We start from the raw sequence: 20,038 nt of genomic DNA on the forward strand, positions 1-20,038 counted from the left end.
GTTTGAGGGGATTTCGCAGCCCCGGCAGGTGGAGGAGCGCTCGGTGTGGCTGCTTCCCGATGGAGCAGAAATTCGGGAATAAACCCAAGGGGCTGCGCGACCCCTCCCCAATTCCTGGGGCGCTCCGCTGCTGTCCCCGGAGTGACAGAGCTGGGACGGGGCCGGGGACAGCTCAAACCCCCCAAAATCCCCCCAAAATCCCCCCAAAATCCGGGATGGGGACATCGGGAGGGGACAGCCCCCACCCTGGAGCGGGGACACACTGGTGGCACTGGTGGCAGTGGTGGCTCTGGTGGCACTGATGGCACTGATGGCTCTGGTGACACTGATGACACTGATGGCTCTGGTGGCTCTGGTGACACTGGTGGCTCTGATGGCAGTGGTGACAATGGTGGCACTGGTGGCTCTGATGGCACTGATGACACTGATGGCACTGGGGGCTCTGGTGACACTGATGGCTCTGGTGACACTGGTGGCACTGATGGCTCTGGTGGCTCTGGTGGCTCTGGTGACACTGGTGACACTGATGACACTGATGACACCGGTAGCCCTGGTGACACCGGTGGCTCTGGTGGCACTGATGGCTCTGGTGGCACTGATGGCTCTGGTGGCACTGGTTTTGTCCCTTGGCCCTGGTCCCTGATGGCATCTCCAGAGCCCAGGGACGGGGAGGGGACAGGAGGGGACAGGAGCGGACAGCAGGGACACAGGGGACAGGAGGGGACAGGGGACGGGGGGGACAGAGGTGACAGGAGGTGACACCGGGCCGGGGGCGTGGTTGGGGACCGATCCGCCCCCACTGTCCCCATCCCCGATGGATTCGGGATTTCATTTTCCCACCCCGAATCCCCCAAATCCCTCAATTCGGCCTCAGAGCTGCTCTGGGAGCGGAGGAAAATTCCGGTTTTACCCCATTTTTATCCCATTTTTATCCAATTTCCCCCCATTTTGATCCAATTTTTCCCCATTTTCATCCCATTCCCCCCATTTTCACCCCCAATTTCGCCCCATTTTTGTCCTTTTTTGGCTCAATTTTTCCTCCCTTTCAGCCCAAATTTTGCCCCATTTTTTGTCCCTTTCGGTCCAATTTTGAACCCAAATTTCCCCGTTTTCGCCCCATTTAACCCAAATTTCTGTCCAGTTTTTTTTACCCCATTTTTGCCCTATTTTAATCCCCTTTTCCCCCCCATTTTCACACCAATCTTGCCCAACTTTAAACGCATTTCCCCCCACTTTTACACCAAATTTTTGCCCAATTTCTGCCCCATTTTTACCCTTTTTCCCCCTCATTTTTCCTCCCATTTTTCCCCCCTTTTCCTCCCTCCTCTCCCAATTTTTCCCAAACCACCCAATCCCATAAAACCCCCAAACTTAGACTGGGAATTCCTCATTTTTCTCCCCTTCCAAAAAATGATTTTTTAATCAAAAACTCCCCAAAAATCCTTTTTTTTTTCCCCCCCTCCATCTGGTAATTTGCAATAACCTCAGATCCGGCCCCAAATATTTCCCGGGATCCTTTTGGGATCGGGGAGCAGAGAGAAAAAAAAAAAGGATCTTTGTCCTTCCCCCTTTCCAAAACCTCCAATTTTTATTTTTATTTTTTACTTTTTCCCCTCCTCCTTTTCTTTGCGGCCGTTGCGCTCTATATATTTGAATTATCCCGGGAAAAAAATTTAAATTATTTATTTTATACTATTATTATTATTATTATTCTACTAGAAAATATTATTTTATTATTAAAAATGATATTATTATAAATTTTTTTGGAGCCTCAATTCGATTTTTAAAGGGGAATTAAAAAAAACCCCCCAAACCCCCAATTTTGAGGCAAAACCCCAATAATCCCTGATTTTTGGGGGGTGAATTCATCCCCTTAAAAAAATTAACTGTAAATCACAAAAAACCCTTTAAACCCTTAAAAAAAAAAAAAATCCCTTTTTCCCCCCCCCTCATTTAAGACCTTCCCCAACGGATAAAACCCCCAAAATTCTCATTTTTCACCCCATTTTCCTGTTTTTTTTATCGCACAGAGCCCCTTTTGTCCCTTTTTTTTTTTCCTTTTTCCCCTGCCCCTGGAAAAGGTGGGAAGGGGCCCGAAAAGGGGGGGAAAAAAGAAAAAAACCGGGAATTTTTGTGGGATGAGGTCAAAGCCTTCCTCCCCCGAGCGTGGCCTCTTCCTCCTCCTCCTCCTCCTCCTCCTTTCCCTCCTCCCCCTTTTTTTTTTTTATTTTTGGGATGAAAAGGCGATTTTTTGGGAAAGGTACAAAGGGATCCTTTCAAGGGGAGTGGGGGGAGCTCAGGGCCCCTCCGGGGAGGGTTTTTTTAAGGGGTTTATTTTGATTTATTTCGATTTATTCGCATTTATTTCGATTTATTCGGGCTCGTTTGGCTTTATTTTTTACCTTGAAATGTTTGAATTACGAGGTTTTTCTTTCATTTTTGGGGCTTTTTTTAGGTCATTTTTGCTGTTTTCTGAACGTTTCTGGGTTATTATTTCTATTTTTTAATTTTTTTTCCGGGGGGTTTTGTATTTTTTCGAATGAAGTTCGGCATTTTTTGGAATTTTTTGTTCATTTTTCTCTATCCTTTTATATTTCGTATCCTTTTCTATTTCATATCCTTTTCTATTTCATATATTTTTATATTTTTGGGAGGGTATATCTATGTATTTTTATAATTCGGGGGTTATTTTTAAACTTTTTTTTGGGGTCCAGTTTGAATATTTTCGCGTGTTTTTTAATATTCTTAAATATTTCGGAGGATTATTCCGCTTTGGCTTTTATTTCGGGAATGTTTTAGGGGCAGAATCCTGGGAATTTGGGAACGTTGGGGATGGAAGAAAGGGGTTTGGGGGATTTTTTCCGGCGCTTTTTAGGGATTTCTCCCATTCCCAAAGCCGAATTTTCCCGGATTTTTTTCCCCTCGGGTTCACTCTGAGTAAGGAGGAATCATTTCACCCTTTAATTTCTCAGGATCCTCCCCGAAAAAACTGGGAAAATTTGGGATTTTTCGCCTCTTAAATGCCCCAAAATCAGGATTTTCATGCAGCTGCAAAACTTAAAAGTTGATTTTTAGGTTTTTTTTTTCCTGTCTGGAGCGAGGAAGAGGCAGGAAAAAAAAAAAAAAAAGGGATTTTAGGATCCTTTGATGGCAAAATCTCCCATCCCTCCCCCCCTTAAAAAAAAATAAAATAAAATTATTTGGGGTGGCACCGAGCCAGGGCCCCAAAAACCACGGGGACAAAGGCGCCCCTGTGTCCCAGAACCGGAAAAAATCCCCAAAAATAAATAAATCCAAAGGGGAAAAAAAAGAAAAAATTGGAAAAAAAAAAAAAAAACCACTCAAAATCCCTAAAAAACAAAAAAAAAAAGGGAATTTTTTTGATGGGAGCTGAGCCGAGGGTCCCAAGGTTTGAAGGGAGATTGGGTTCGGGGATTTATTTTTATTTTTGGGGATTTTTGGAGGAATTTTTTTTTATTTTAAATGGGGGGGAAAAAATAACTGGGGGAAAAAAAATACCCCAGCGGGGTCGTGGGTTCGTTAATTAATTAACGAGGCCTCGGGGCTGTGGGGGATTAATGAGGTCAGGGGGTCGTTAGGAGGAATTAGGATCAGGAGGCTCCTGGAGTGTGAGGGGAAAAATGACCCAAAATTCCCCAAAAAATCGGGATTTTAGGGGAACAGCCGCGACCTGGATGGTTTGGGGTAAAAAACGACCCAAAATTATCCCAAAATTACACAGAATTACCCCAAAATGACCCCAAAAGACCCCAAAATTACCTTAAAATTGGGGTTTGGAGGGTTAAAAATGAACCAAATTGGGATTTTTAGGGGAACAGCCCCGACCTGGATGGTTTGGGGTAAAAAATAACCAAAAATTATCCCAAAATTACCCTAAAAGACCCCAAAATTACCTTAAAATTGGGGTTTGGAGGGTTAAAAATGAACCACATTGGGGGCTTGGGGTTAGAAATGATCCCAAAATGATCCTAAAATCCCCCCCAAAATTGGGATTTTAGGAAAACCATCTGACCTGGATGGTTTGGGGTAAAAAATTACCCAAATTACCCCAAAATTATCTCAAAATTACTCCAAATTACCCCCAAATTACCTTATAATTGGGGTTTGGAGGGTTAAAAATGAACCAAATTGGGATTTTTAGGGGAACAGCCCCGACCTGGATGGTGTGGGGTAAAAAATAACCAAAAATTATCCCAAAATTACACAAAATTACGCCAAAAGACTCCAAAATTACCTTAAAATCGGGGTTTGGAGGGTTAAAAATGAACAAAATTGGGGGCTTGGGGTTAGAAATGATCCCAAAATGATCCTAAAATCCCCCCCAAAATTGGGATTTTAGGGAAACCATCTGACCTGGATGGTTTGGGGTAAAAAATTACCCAAATTACCCCAAAATTATCTCAAAATTACTCCAAATTACCCCAAAATTACCTTATAATTGGGGTTTGGAGGGTTAAAAATGAACCAAATTGGGATTTTTAGGGGAACAGCCCCGACCTGGATGGTGTGGGGTAAAAAATAACCAAAAATTATCCCAAAATTACCCTAAAAGACCCCAAAATTACCTTAAAATTGGGGTTTGGAGGGTTAAAAATGAACAAAAATGGGATTTTGGGGGGAACAGCCGCGACCTGGATGGTTTGGGGTGAAGAATGACCCAAAATTGTCCCAAAATTATCCCAAAATTGGGGTTTGGAGGGTTAAAAACGCCCTGTTTGGGGGCTTGGGGTTAGAAATGAGCCCAAAATTACCCCAAAATGAACAAAATTGGGATTGGGGGGGGCTTAAAAATGAACAAAATTGGGATTTTTTTGAGGGAGGGGTAGATCTGAGGGTTAAAAATGACCCAAAAATGACCCAAAATGACCCAAAATGACCCGAAATCAGGGCCTTGGAGGGGCAGCTCTCAGCTCTGGCGTCTCCCAGCTCAGAATTTGGGGTCCCAACCCTGAATTTTGGGGAACTTTTCCCAGATTTTGGGGCATTTTTTCTCGGATTTGGGGGAAATTGTGTGATTTTGGGGTATTTGTAAGGGTTTGGGGGCATTTTCCAGGGATTTTGAGGCATTTTTCAAGAGTTTTGGGGCATTTTCCAGATGTTTTGGGGCATTTTTCAGGGATTTTGAGGCATTTTTAGAGTTTTGGGGGATTTTCCAATGTTTTGGGGGCATTTTCCAGAGGTTTTGGGGCATTTTCCAAGAGTTTTGGGGCATTTTCCAACGTTTTTGGGGCATTTCCAGATGTTTTGGGGCATTTTTTTAAGTTTTGGGGCATTTTTCAGGGGTTTTGGGGCATTTTTCAGGGGATTTGGGGCATTTTTAAAGAGTTTTGGGGCATTTTCCAATGTTTTTGGGGCATTTTTCCTTGTTTTCAGGGTGCCGCCACCTCTCCAAGGCAGCACAGAGGAGCTCCATATCCCGAATTTATTCTTTTTTTTTTTTTTTTGGAATTTTTGGAATCCCAGGATTCCCAGGAGAGCCGAGGTTCGCCCGGCCCCGGCCGCTGCCAAGCCCAAGGCCACAAAGGAGGCTTTTAAATCCCAAATCCCGGCTTTTTTCTGGGAATTTTTATAAAAATAACCACGGATCCAGGCGGGGTGTGAAGGGACCTTTGTCGCCTGGAGGCGGGGAGGGAATTCCTGACGGGATCTGAGGCGGTTCCCGGGGAATTTGGGGGCATTTTCCCGGATTTTGGGGCACCTACCTCAGATTTGGAGCATTTTCCCCTGATTTTGAGGCATTTTCCTGGATTTTTGGGACATTTTCCCCAGATTTTGAAGCATTTTCCTGGATTTTTGGGACATTTTCCCCGGATTTTGAGGCATTTTCCCAATTTTGAGGCATTTTTCCCAGAGTTTGGGCACTTTCAGAGATTTTTGGGCACCTACCTCAGATTTGGAGCATTTTCCCCTGATTTTGAGGCATTTTTCCCAGATTTTGGGGCATTTTCCCAGATTTTGAGGCATTTTTCCCAGATTTTGGGACATTTTCCCCGGATTTTGAGGCATTTTCCTGTATTTTGAGGCATTTTTCCCACATTTTTGGGCGCCTACCTCAGATTTGGGGCATTTTTCCCAAATTTTGGGGCATTTCCCCCTGATTTTGAGGCATTTCCCCAGATTTTGGGACATTTTTCCCAGATCTTGAGGCATTTTCCCAGATTTTGAGGCATTTTCCCAGACTTTGAGGCATTTTCCCAGATTTTGGGACATTTTTCCCTGATTTTGAGGCATTTTTCCCAGATTTCTGCAGCTGAGGATGAACAACCCCAACCCCTTTTCCCGGGATTCCCACCCAAGGAGCACCAAAAGCAGGAAAATTCCACAATTCCAGAGGGGTTTTTTTGTTTTGGTTTGGTTTTTTTTTTTTTTTTTTTGGTTTTCGTATCTTTAATTCCAATAAAAGATAAAAAAAGTAGGAAATGAATCTGGTATAAAACAAGGGAGGGAATTTAGGGATCCAAAGGGATAAAAGGGCTGGGGGGGGGAGGGAAAATGGGGAAAAAATAGGGAAAAGGGCTCCAAAAAATTCGGGAATTCCGTACAAAACTTCAGCTCCCAACTCGGGAAAAATAGAAAAAATACCCAGCTCCAGCAGGAGAGGGAAAATACAAAAATTTGGGATTTTTTTTCCCCACTTTTCTTCTCCTTAAAAATCATCTTTGCCACCAGGAAGAGCAAATCCAGAGGTTTGGGAAGCTCCAAAAAAAAAAAAGGGGGGAATAAATTAATCCAGGGAAAAGGAGTGGGAAAAGCTCCCCCAAAAAAAATCCTGGGGTTTTTTTTTTGGGAAAAATCAAAGGGATTCCAGAATTTTGGGGCTTTTCCCATGGTTCTGCAGTTCCTGGGATTTGTTTTTCCTGGAAGAAGTGGGAAAAGCAGCTGGAAAAAGCAAGAGGGATGAAAGCAGCTTGAAAGGGAGAGGAAAATTCCCCAAAAATTCTCCAAAACTCCTGGAATTTCCTCAGGTTTTTGGGGTTTATCCCTCGGAAAAGCAAAGTTTGGGTAGAAATCCAGAGGAATTCTGGAATTCCGGGGTTTAATCTTGGGAAAAAAAAGGTGTTAAAAAGCGGGAATTTGGGATGAAAAATCGGGGAAAAAACGGGATTTAAGCAGGGATCGTTCCCAGGGATCCCAACCCAGGTTTTCTCATGGATGAAATCCCCAAATTCATGGCAAGGAGGCGGGAAAAAAAACGGGAACAATCCCCCCAAAAAATTCCCTCCAGAACCAAACCCCGCCCTCAAATTTTCCCAAATTCCGGATTTTCCCAACCCCAAAAATCCACGGAGGCGCCTCCCTCGTTTCTCCTGAGGAAATCCGGAATTCCCAAATTCCCCCATCCCAAAGCAGGGACAAAAAATCCATCCTGGAATCTGAAAAGAGGAGGAAAAAAAATCCAAAAAAAAAAAAAAAAATTTCCCAACTGTGCTTCCTAAACTTTTCCATTCCCTCTCCCTCCCAAAATCCGAGGGGATTTTTTTTTGGGAAGAGCAGGACCCGGAGTTCCTTGGCTTCGTCCCGAGGAGAATCCCGGGATTCTTCTGATCCAAATCCATGGAATTTTAGGATTTTTCCGTCATCAGAGGAGTTTCCTGTGCAGGATTTCCCAAGCCATCCTCTTCCGGAAGTAGGGCATGTGTTGCTTTGGGAATTTCGAAGGGGGAAAAAGTGGGAAAAAAAAAAGAGAATTTCTACAGAAAATCGGGGGGAAAAGGGGAAATTTGGGGGTTTTTGGAGGGGGAAAAAGTGGGAATTTCTTGGGATTCAGGTAAAAAGTTGTGGGGTTTATCCTGGATTTTGCTGGGATTTGGGGTTTTTTACTGGGTTTGGGAATGCTGGAGGAGGGAAGTGGGATATTCCCAGAGGTTGGGAATGGGGAATAATCTGGGAATTCCTTGAGATTTTGAGGAGGAATGAGGGATTTATCCCAGATTTTGGGGGGAATTTTTGGCACAATTCCCTGTGAGGGGAGTTGGGAACCAGAAATAAATCGGGAATTCCTCGGGATCGGGTGAGAAAGGCCGGAATTTTTCCCCCAAATTTCACTGGAATTTCAGGGATTTTTTGTTTTTGTTTTTCCCCCAGCCCCAGGGGATTTTTTGGGAATTTTACCCCTCGGGATGAGGGTACCTGGGTGAAGTTGATGGGTTTGTCCTTGGAGATGCACTCGGCGTATCTGCAGGCGAACATCCCGCAGTCGCTGCCGTTCATCTGCTGCGGGATCTCCTGGAGGGAAAACGGGGATCAGCATTCCCAAAATTCCTCTCAAAATTCCCCCAAAATCCTCACAAAATACCCCCTAAAATTCCCCCAAAATCCCCCTCAAAATCCTCACAAACCCCTCCCAAAATCCCCCCCAAAATTCCCTCAAAATCCTCCACAAAATCTCCCCAAAATTCCCCTCAAAAATCTCTCCAAATCCCCCCAAAATTCCCTCAAAATCCTCACAAAATCCCCCTCAAAAATCCCCCCAAATACCTCTCAGAATCCTCCTCAAAATTCCCCTCAAAATCCTCACAAATTCCTCCCAAAATCCCCCCCAAAATTCCCTCAAAATCCCCCTCAAAATCCCTCCCCAAAATTCCCTCAAAATCTCCCCAAAATTCCCTTAAAATTCCCCCTCAAAAATATCCCAAAATTCCCTCAAATTTCCCCTCAAAAATCTCTCCAAATCCCCCCCAAAATTCCCTCAAAACCCCTCTCAAAATCCTCAGAAATCCTCACAAAATCCCCCTCAAAAATCCCCTCAAATACCTCCCAGAATCCTCCTCAAAATTCCCTCAATATTCCCCCAAAATTCCCCTCAAAATTCTCACAAATTCCTCCCAAAATCCCCCCCAAAATCCTCCTCAAAATCCCCCTCAAAAATCCCCCAAAATACCTCCCAGAATCCTCCTCAAAACCCCCTCAATATTCCTCCAAAATTCCCCTCAAAATCCTCACATATTCCTGCCAAAATCCCCCTCAAAATCTCCCCAAAATCCCCCTCAAAATCCTCACAAATTCCCCTCAAAATCCTCCTAAGTTCCCCCAAAATCTCTCCAAAATTCCCCTCAAAATTCTCACAAATTCCTCCCAAAATCCTCCTCAAAATTCTCCCAAATTCCCCCTCAAAAATCTCAATATCCTCACAAATTCCTCCCAAAATCCCCTTCAAAATCTCCCCAAAATCCCCCTCAAAATTCCCCTCAAAAATCTCTCCAAATCCCCCCCCAAATTCCCTCAAAATCCTCACAGAATCCCCCTCAAAATCCTCAAAAATCCTCACAGAATCCCTCCCAAAATCCTCCTCAAAATTCCCCCATACCCCCCTAAATTCTCATCAAAATCCTCACAAATTCCTCAAAAAATCCCCTCAAAATCTCCTCAAAATCCCCCTCAAAATCCTCACAAATTCCTCAAAAAATCCCCTCCAAATCTCCCCAAAATCCCCCTCAAAATCCTCACAAATTCCCCTCAAAATTCCCTCAAAATCCTCCTCAAAGTTCCCCCAAATTCCCCCTCAAAATCCTCACAAATTGCTCCCAACGCCCCCCTCAAAATTCCCCCAGATTTCTCCCAAAATCTCCCCAAATCCCCCTCAAAATCCTCACAAATTCCTCCCAAAATCCCCCTCAAAATTCCCCCAGATTTCTCCCAAAATCCCCTCAAAATTCCCCCAAGTTTCTCCCAAAATTCTCCTCAAAATTCCTCCCAAAATCCCCTCAAAATTCCCTCAAATTTCTCCCCAAAATCTCCTCAGAATTCCCTCAAAATTCCCCTCAAAATCCCCTCAAAATTCCCCCAAATTCCCTCCCAAAATTCTCCTCAAAATTCCTCCCAAAATCCCCTCAAAATTCCCCCAAATTCCCTCCCAAAATTCTCCTCAAAATTCCTCCCCAAATCCCCTCAAAATTCCCCCAAGTTTCTCCCCAAAATCTCCTCAGAATTCCCTCAAAATTCCCCTCAACATTCCTCCCAAAATCCCCTCAAAATTCCCCCAAGTTTCTCCCAAAATTCTCCTCAGAATTCCCTCAAAATTCCCCTCAAAATTCCTCCCAAACTCCCCCTCAAAATCACAGAATTCCAGGATTTCTTTTATTCCTTCCCCAAATCCCACCTAAACCTTTCCTGCGTCCCAACCCCTGTGGGAAATTTCCTCTCCTAAAATTTAGGATTTTTCCCCTCCTTTTTTTTCCCCCAGGAATCCCTGAGGGAAAAGAGCCTCAAAAAAAAAGCTGGGAATCCACAGAAATCCCTAAATTTTTTTTTGGAGGAATTTTGGGCTGTCCAAACCTGGCTCTTCTTGCTCAGCAGAGCCCATCCGTTGGTGTCGAATTCCTTCCTTTTCTTATCCAAACTTTCCTGTTTCAGGTACTGCCTGAGGGAAAAGGAGAGGGAAAAAGCTGGAATTCCCGGAAAAAATGGGAATTCCGAGGGGGGGGTTTTCCCCCTGGTTGTTCCCAAAGGGATTCAGGGTTGGGATTTACGAATTAATTGCACTCCAAAAAAAAAAAAAAATCGAAATTAGGAGAGGTGAAATCTCATTTGGGAGAAAAAAAAAAAATAATAAAAAAAGAGGGAATTCCTGGGATTTGTGGGAGAAAATTCCAGGGAAGAGCAGGAATTTTGCAGGTCCTGGAAGGGGAGAAGGAGATGAAAAAGGGAGAGAAAAATGACCCTAAAGGAGCCCAAAAACTGACCCAAAAAGGGACCTGAAAATGACCTTAAAGGTGCCTAAAACTGACCCAAAAAGGGACCCAAAAATGACCCAAAAAAGGACCAAAAATTACCTTAAAGACTCCTAAAAATGACCTTAAAGGGACCCAAAAATGATGCAAAAACTGACCTAAAAATGACCCTAAAAGGGGCCTAAAATTCACTTTAAAGGGGCCCAAAAACTGACCCAAAAAGGGACCCAAAAATGATACAAAAAGGGAACTAAAAATTATCTTAAAGGGACCAAAAATGACCCAAAAAGGGACAAAAAAATGCCACAAAAAGGGACCTAAAAACGACCCTAAAAGGGCCTAAAATGACCCAAAAAGGGACGTAAAAATCATCTTTAAGGGACCCAAAAATCGCTTTAAAAGGAACAAAAAACGACCTTAAAGGGACCAAAAATGATCCAAAAAGGGACCCAAAAAAATGACCCTAAAGGGGTCTAAAATTTACCCTAAAGGGGCCTAAAATTTACTCTAAAAGAGACATAAAAATGACTTTAAAGGGACCAAAAAATGCCTAAAAATTACCCATAAAGGGACCAAAAAATGACCCAAAAAGGGACCAAAAAATGACCCAAAAAGGGACCCAAAAATGACCCAGAAAGAGCCCAAAAAATGACCCCAAAATGGCCAAAAAAAGGGATTTTCCTCACAGCAGGATCCTGCAGGCCTCACTGTTGATCCCTCCCATGGAATCGTAGTAGGTGATGGTTTTTTTTCCTAAAATCCACGACCTGCACGGAGAAAAAAAAAAAAAAAATATCCTTAAAACGGGGGCAAGGGGGAAAAAAAAAAATAAAAATCAGGAATTCTCCTCACAGGGAAAAAAAAAATTTAAAAATTCAGGTTATTTCACAGAAGAGAAGGATTTTTTCCACCCCCCCTCAGGAAATCTCAGTTTCCTGCTGCGTTTTCAATCTTTGAGGGTCTAAAGCAGCCTCTCAAATTATTATTTATTATTATTAATTATTATGAATTATTTCTTAGTGTTATTATTATTTTTCCCACAGTTTTAAGGTGATTTTACCCCACTTCTCAAGGGTGATTTTTGTTGCTTTCCCTCCCCATTTTTGTGTCATTCATGGTGGGAATTCTTTTCCCTGGAATGAATTAACTCCAGCAAGAATTAATAAATTAGGATTTTTTTTTTTTTTTTTGGCTAAAGGAGTTAAATAATCCCTGCAGGATCTCAGGAAAAGAACAGGAACAAAGGAAAAAAAGGGAAAAAAAAAAAAAAAGGCAAAATATCAGCGGCCTAAATCTCTCCAACAAAACCCCGCGGCGCCAGGAACCGGTGAGAACAGAGAAACCAAATCTTCCCGAGGGAATAAAACCCCTAAAATCACCTCAAATCGCCTCCAGACCGAGTTAAAACCCAAAAAAAACCCAAAAAAAACCCTCCCCACCCTCATAATTTCCCTTTAAACTCCCACCCGAGGCCCGAAAATAAAATTTTCCCCTCAGAGTCGCCCGGAAACCGAAGGGATTTTTTTAGGCCCGAAACGCTCGAAATTAAAGATTTTTTTTTTTCCCCCCCTTTTTTTTTTCTAAAATTCAAACACTCACAGCCAGGCACCAATGAACCCCGAGGTGGATGGGAACCAGGAGAAGATCCACGGAGAAAATATCCACTTTTTTCGTCCATCTTTTCACGGCCTGGTAACCCGAAGTCTTTAATTTGGTGAAGAAGAAAGTGTTGAAGGCATGGAGAGCGGGCAGATCCTTCTCCTTGCTCCTCTCCATCAATAAATTCATGTAAAAGTTGATGATCTGAGGGGAAAAATGGGAAAAAATTGGGATTTTTGGTGGTTTTTTTTTAAAGTATTTTTATTAATTATGGGGTTTAGATTTGTGGCTCTGTAGAAATTGATGATTTGAGAGGAAAAATGGGAAATAAATGGGATTTTGGGGGCTTTTTAAAGTTTGGTTTTTTTTAATTCTGGGGTTTAGATTTGTGGCTCTGTGTAACTTATGTAGGAGTTGATGATCTGAGGGGGAAAAGTGGGATTTTTGATTTTTTTTAGATTTTTAATAGTTTTTTTCTTTAATTCTGGGGCTCAGATTTGTGGTGCCATGTAATTTATGTAGAAGTTGGTGATCTGAGGGGGAAAAATGGGATTTTTAAATTGATTTTTCAAAAATTCTGGGGTTCTGATTTGTGGCTTTGTGTAATTTATGTAGGAGTTGATGATCTGAGGGGAAAAAATGGGATTTTTGTTTTTTTTTAATTCTGGGGCTCAGATTTGTGGCACTGTGTAATTTACGTAGAAATTGATGATCTGAGGGGAAAAAATGGGATTTTGGGGGTTTTTTTTAAGTCTTTTTTTTAAATTCTGGGGTTCTGATTTGTGGCTCTGTGTAATTTATATAGGAGTTGATGATCTGAGGGGAAAAATGGGGAATAAATGGGATTTTGGGGGGTTTTTTTAAGTATTTTTTTTTAATTGTGGGGTTCAGATTTGTGGATCTGAGGGGAAAAATGGGAAATAAATGGGATTTTTGGTTTTTTTTTTTTTAATTCTGGGCTTCAGATTTGTGGCTCTGTGTAATTTATATAGGAGTTGATGATCTGAGGGGAAAAAAATGGGATTTTTGGGGTTTTTTTTAGGTTTTTTTTTTTTAATTTTGGGGTTTAGATTTGTGGCACCACGTAATTTATGTAGAAATTGATGATTTGGGAATCAAAAAGGGAAAGCAGACGGGAATTTTGATTTTTTTAATAGATTTTTTTTTTTTTTTTTAATTCCGGGGTTCAGATTTGTGGCCCCGTGCAAAATCGAGGAACAAACTCCTCAAAAAAAATGGAAGATATCCATTTAAAAAAACCCAAAATCCCGAGGATTTTCAGGAATTTTACCTTTATTTAACTCCGCATTTAAAATCTATTTATTATAGATAATCTCATCAATCCCATCCTCCAGCTTTATCACCAATTAAATCAAATCATTTTTCATTTCACCCAACTTTACCCACACATTTCTCACCCGGGGCTGGAAATCCCAACCCGGCATCAAACAAATTGGTTTTTTTCCCTTTTCCAAACTGCTGGAAATGGGTGGAAAAAAGGGAATTTTGGGGGAATTTTGGGTTCCTCACCTCATCGTTGAGCCAGTTGAGGTTGTTGAGGGTCTGGATGTCTTTCCTGGTGATGGTCAGGCGGAAAGCTTCGCTCAGCACCTCGTCCTGGTTCCCTCCTCGGAAAAGGCTCTTGATTTCCTTCTCCATCTCCTGGCAGGGAAAGAGGAGAAAAAAAATCTCGTTTTTCCCTGGATCCCAAAATCCTCAGGGATTTAATCCCGAATAGCCTCGACGGGAAAAGGGCGCGGGGCTCAATTTCTGAGCGCAAATCCTGGGAATTCCGAGGGGTTTTCTCCTTTTTTTTGTCCCATTTCCCAGCCTCATCTCGGTGATCTCTGGGAATTCCATGGATTTTTCCCTGTTTTTTGGCCCCACCTCGGTGATCTCCAGGAATTCCATGGATTTTCCCTTTTTGTTGGTGATCTCTAGGGAATTCCATGGATTTTCCCTTTTTGGTGGTGATCTCCAGGGAATTCCATGGATGTTTCCCTTTTTTTCCCCCCACCTCGCTGATCTCCAAGAATTCCATAGATCTTTCCCTTTTTTTTCCTGATCTCCGTGAATTCCATGGATTTTTCCCCCTTTTTTTGCCCTACCTCGCTGATCTCCAAGAATTCCATGGATTTTTCCCTTTTTTGTCCCATTTCCCAGCCCCACCTTGCTGATCTCCAAGAATTCCATAGATTTTTCCCTGTTTTTTGGCCCCACCTCGGTGATCTCCAGGAATTCCATGGATTTTCCCTTTTTGTTGGTGATCTCCAGGGAATTCCATGGATTTTCCCTTTTTGTTGGTGATCTCCAGGGAATTCCATGGATTTTTCCCTTTTTTGTCCCATTTCCCAGCCCCACCTTGCTGATCTCCAAGAATTCCATAGATCTTTCCCTTTTTTTTCCTGATCTCCGTGAATTCCATGGATTTTTCCCCCTTTTTTTGCCCTACCTCGCTGATCTCCAAGAATTCCATGGATTTTTCCCTTTTTTGTCCCATTTCCCAGCCCCACCTTGCTGATCTCCAAGAATTCCATAGATTTTTCCCTTTTTTTTCCTGATCTCTGGGAATTCCATGGATTTTTCCCTGTTTTTTGGCCCCACCTCGGTGATCTCCAGGAATTCCATGGATTTTCCCTTTTTGTTGGTGATCTCCAGGGAATTCCATGGATTTTCCCTTTTTGTTGGTGATCTCCAGGGAATTCCATGGATTTTTCCCTTTTTGTTGGTGATCTCCAGGGAATTCCATGGATTTTTCCCTTTTTTTCCCCCCACCTCGCTGATCTCCAAGAATTCCATGGATTTTTCCCTTTTTTTTCCTGATCTCTGGGAATTCCACGGATTTTTCCCCTGTTTTTGCCCCACCTCGGTGATCTCCAGGAATTCCATGGATTTTTCTCCTTTTTGCTGGTGATCTCCAGGAATTCCATGGATTTTTTTGCCCCACCTCGGTGATCTCCGGGAATTCCACGGATTTTTTTCCTGTTTTTTGGCCCCACCTCGCTGATCTCCGGGAATTCCATGGATTTTTCCCCTGGTTTTTGCCCCACCTCGCTGATCTCCGGGAATTCCATGGATTTTTTTGCCCCACCTCACTGATCTCCAGGAATTCCATGGATTTTTCCCCTGGTTTTTGCCCCACCTCGGTGATCTCCGGGAATTCCTCGTCGCCCTGGCCGCGCTCCGGCCCCTCCGGCCCCACGGACACCGGGATCTCCTTCTCCAAGGGCACCCGGAGGTGCAGATCCACCAGGTCCTGCACCGAGCGCTCCCGCTCCTGGAGACGCTGGAGGAGCAGAAATTTGGGAACGACAGACGAGGAATCAAGGAAAAGAAGGATTCAGGACCAATAAAATCAAGGAAAAACCGCTTGGATCACGGGATGAACCCTTGTGGAATCACCCAGCTCCATCCCCAAACGTCACATTCCCATTTTTTTCCCCCATTTCCACGGATTCTGAATCTTTTTTCACTCTCCCAGTGGCAAAATTTCCAATCTGGGACAACATTCCCTCTTCTCCTCGACGCCCATCCCGGGATTACGAGGCACAAAAGCATCAAAAGAGGAGATTTTTCCCGTTTTTTTCCCGTTTTTTCCCAATCCTGGGCGTTTTTCCACGGAATTCTCACCTGGCTCTGGAGCTGCAGCGCCAGAGCTTTCTGCTCCTCGATTTGCCTCCACCTCTCTCTGGCTCGGGAATCGTAGACGCTGGTCCTGGAAAAGGCGGAATTTTCATGGAAAAATCGGATTGGAAAAAAATCAGGATTTTGGGGTTTTTCCACCCCACCCAAAAAAATAAAAAAAATCCCAGGAAAAGGCAGCAGGAAATTATTAACTCACAGCTCTTTGATCCATAGCTCGGCTTGGAAGAAGGGGAGGCTGGAAAAAGGGAGAAAGGAGGGGTTGGAAGTGACCAAAAATCCCGGAATTTCCCCCCAATTCTCACCCCGTCCAAATCCCCGAAATTCCCCAATTTCCCAGCCCTCACCTCGGAGCCGGAGTCCTGGAATCCTTGACCTTGAGCAAAATGACGGAATCTGACCCTAAAAACGGGGTGAAAAAAAAAAAAATTCCTGGAATTTTGCTCCCCTCGATTCCCGCTCCAAATCCTGCCCGACCCCGAATAAAAACCCCGGGTTGGGCACAGAATTTAAATCCCTTTTCCCGGGATTTGGGGTTATTTGGGATTCGGTTTTCATTTTGGGGGATTTTTTTGGGGATTTATTTGGGATCGGGGATTTTTTGGGGGGAGATTTTCAGTGTGGGGGGTTTTATTTTTTTTTTTTAATAATTTCAGATTTTCGGGATTTATTTGGGATTTGGGGATTTTTGGGGAGGAGTTTTTAAGTGTTTTTAGGGTTTTTTTAAAATTAATTTCAGATTTTCGGGATTTATTTGGGATTCAGGGATTTTTTAGGGAAGATTTTCATTGGGATTTTTTTTAGGGATTTTTTGTTTGTTTGTTGTTGTTTTTTAAAATCAATTTCAGCTTTTTTGGCTTTTATTCGTGGGGGTTTTTTTTGTCGCTGCCGTTGCTGTCGTTTCACCTGGAATTTGAGGTATTTTTGAGGGGATTTTCGGGATTTTTTTTCCCACGGAATTCTCCGGATTTTTTACCTTCGCTCTGCGCCCCTGCCGCCGCCTCCTCCTCCCGCTGCTGCGGGGCCGCAGAATTCCGGGGCTGGAACCCCCCGGGAAAACCCAGGGGGGGATTTTGGGAATTCTGAGGCGGCTCCGGAGGGTGAGGAACGGGAGCCGGAATTTTGGGAATTTCCAGAGCCTTGGGATCATCCCTGGGAGCCTCTTGGGACAGGGAGGGGCCGGAACGGGGACAGCGAGAGCTGCAAAACAAAACCACAACACGAGGTGAGGGAAATTCCCGGAGAAAAGTTGGAAATTTGGGATGCTTTGGGATTAGGGAAGAGTTTCTGGAAAGGTTTGGGATTTGGGGCAGGGTTTTTTGGTGGTTTTTAGGGATTTGGGGCAGGGTTTTTTTGGGATACTTTGGGATTCCAGCAGAGGTTTTGAGATTCCTTGGGATTTGAGGCAGGGTTTCTGGGATTTTTCAGGATTTGGGGAGGGTTCTTTGGGATTCCAGCAGAAGTTTTTATATTCTTTGAGATTTGGGCAGGGTTTTGGGTGGCTTTTAGGGATTTGGAGCAGGGTTTTTTGGATTCTCTGGGATTTGGGGCAGAGTTTTTGGATTCTCTGGGATTTGGGGCAGGGTTTTTTGGGTTTTGGGGCAGAGTTTTTGGGATTCTCTGGGATTTGGGGCAGGGTTTCTGGGATTTTTCAGGCTTTGGGGAGGGTTTCTGCGATTCTCTGGGATTTGGGGCAGGGTTTGGGGATTCTCTGGGATTTGAGGAGGGTTTTTTGGGATCTGGGGCAGGGTTTCTGGGATTTTTCAGGATTTGGGGCAGGGGTTTTGGGATTCTCTGGGATTTGGGGAGGGCTTTTTGGGATTCTCTGGGATTTGGGGCAGGCTTTTTGGGATTCTCTGGGATCTGGGGCAGGGTTTTTTGGGATCTGGGGCAGGGTTTCTGGGATTTTCCAGGCCGTTCCCGACTCACAGGTGGAAGGGGAGCAGCGGGGAAGGTTTGCAGCTGGAGAATCTCTTCCCGGTCACCATCTGCAGCAGCTGCCTGTAAATCTCCCGCTCCTCCTCCCGCACCGTCTGCCGGGAAAACCACGGAAAAAAACCCTCAAAACCCCGGAATTCGCTCATCCCGAGGGATCCCCCCCAAATTCAGGCCACGCTGGAGTAAAACCCCCCGCAAAAAATCAGCATTTATGGCTGGAAAACCCCAGGGATTTCGTGTTTAACCCCATCAGCGTCCCCTGATCCCATAAAACCCCCGGGATTTTCCGGGATTTTCCCGTTCCCGGCTCCGTCACCTCCTCGGCCGCGCTCAGGAAGCGCCTCGGGGCTTTCTTGGGGCTGCGGCGGCTCCAGGAGGGGCTGGGAGCTGGCTTGAGGGGGAAAGAGGCTCCGTGGAGGGCGGATTTTCCCCCAAAAGTGCTGGAATTGCCGCTGGAAGGAAGAGAAAAACACTTTAGGTTCGTGGGAGATCCCGAGAACGGGCTTGAAATCCCCAAAAATTGCACAGAAGCAGCGAAATTCCTAAAATTCCAAGTGAAAGCCGAGAAAAATCCCCTAAAGAACGCTCGAAATGCCAAATAAAAATCATGATCCTTCCCCCCACCAAAATAACTCAAATAAAACCCACAAAAAAATTCCCCAGAATTAAAAAAAAAAGAATTAATCCCAACTTAACCCCCCCCAAAAATCCTCCCCCCAAAAAAACCAAAATCCCAACTAAAACCCGCCAAAAAAATCCCCCCCAAAAAATGAAATTAAAACCCGAAAGAGTCCTCAAATGGCAAAACTCCCAAAATCCCAACTAAAACCTCACAGAAATATCAACTCAAACCCTGGAAAGCCGGGATTTGCTGCACCCACCTGGAATTTTTCCGGGTCTCCAGGAAGGAGCCTCGGCTCCCCCGGGGCTTGGAGCTCCTCCATTGCCCGTTAGCTCCCGGGAATCTTTCGTGGATTTCTGAGGGGAAAAACATCGGGAATTCTCAAAAAACCCCAAATTTCTCCTTCTCCAGGTTTTTTTTTTTAAGGAAAACAGCCCCAAATCCCCCAAAATTCCAGAGGGAAAACTCACCTGGGGTGTAGCTGAGGGAGCAGGAGGAGTTCCCGGCAGGGCAAGAGAAGCTGCTGAGTTTGGGGGGGAAAAACTGGGGAAAAAAAAAATCCAGTATTTTTGTTAGGAGTGGGAAAACGTCAGGGAGGAATGCAGGAAAATTACAGGGAAAAGGGAAGGGTGTTCCCAGGGTTGGAAGGAATTCCCAGTTCCTAAAAGCTCGCGATTCCCAACAATCACAACTCACAAAATTCCCCAACTCCCGAAGAGCAAAACTCCTTTAGGTTAACAATTCCTAAAGCTCCCAAATTTCACGGAGGGAATTTATGGTGCAGAAAGAATCCCCAAAACCTCTGGAAAACTCCCGAATTTCTCAGCTCTGCTGCCAGCTCCGGGCTCACACTTGGGCTCCTCATTCCCGGTAAATTCCGGGCGGAATTCCCACGCCAGGAACCGGGAAAAAAACCCCAACCCCGGCTTCGGGATTTGATTTTTGGGGATGTTCAGGCTGAGCTGCCTCAGGAGCGCCCTGGGACGGGGCGATGGTCCCGAACATTTCCAAACTCGCCCTCCCGCCCCAATCCCGCTGCGATTCCATGAGGGGCGGCCCCGGCCCCGCTCCTCACCTTGCTCTCGGAGCCGAAGCCTTTAAAGGCCGGGCCGGGCCGGGCCCGCGCCGCCTCCCGGGCCTCCATCCTCATCGGGGGCAGAACCGGGCACGGGGAAAAGCCCGGCAGCGGCGGAGACCGACGTGAGGGCAGCGGAAGGGAGAGGAGCGGGCTCCGGGAGCTGAGCAGGGCCCGGAGCCGCCGCCGCTTCGTCCCCGCTTCAGCCGGGCCGACCGGAAGCGGAAGTGGGACCGGAAGCGTCCCGAGCGCGCGCGGTTCTCCCGGGCTCGGCGGCGGCAGCGAGGAGGCGGCGGAAGCGGAAGTGAACGCCGGGGGAGGGGGGGAACGTGAGGGGCCGCCGGAAGTGGCGCGAGACCAGGGGAGCGAGAAGGGCATCCCTGGGCGGAGAGAGAGCCCCCTGGCGACTTGGAGGTCCAGGGTGCCAGCGCAGAGAGGAGGGGTCACCCTGGATTGGGGGGGGGGGGGGGT

The 20,038-nt window shown here is 45.0% G+C and overlaps 1 protein-coding gene across 1 annotated transcript; it reads right to left on the reverse strand.

The window, feature by feature from the left end:
- Positions 1-7,523: 7,523 nt before the first annotated feature.
- Positions 7,524-19,775, reverse strand: SENP1 (SUMO specific peptidase 1). The gene is given in 17 exon segments (XM_040088437.2): positions 7,524-7,663; positions 8,152-8,247; positions 10,297-10,381; positions 11,378-11,433; positions 11,435-11,458; positions 12,291-12,494; positions 13,821-13,952; positions 15,433-15,576; positions 15,921-16,005; positions 16,132-16,170; positions 16,280-16,334; positions 16,909-17,132; positions 17,862-17,965; positions 18,187-18,322; positions 18,752-18,848; positions 18,963-19,035; positions 19,568-19,775. Coding segments are annotated over 17 exon segments (1,692 nt in total). The 5' UTR covers positions 19,643-19,775; the 3' UTR covers positions 7,524-7,600.
- Positions 19,776-20,038: the final 263 nt, after the last annotated feature.

Source organism: Hirundo rustica, chromosome 30 (genome assembly GCF_015227805.2).
Source record: "Hirundo rustica isolate bHirRus1 chromosome 30, bHirRus1.pri.v3, whole genome shotgun sequence".
NCBI lineage: Eukaryota > Metazoa > Chordata > Aves > Passeriformes > Hirundinidae > Hirundo > Hirundo rustica.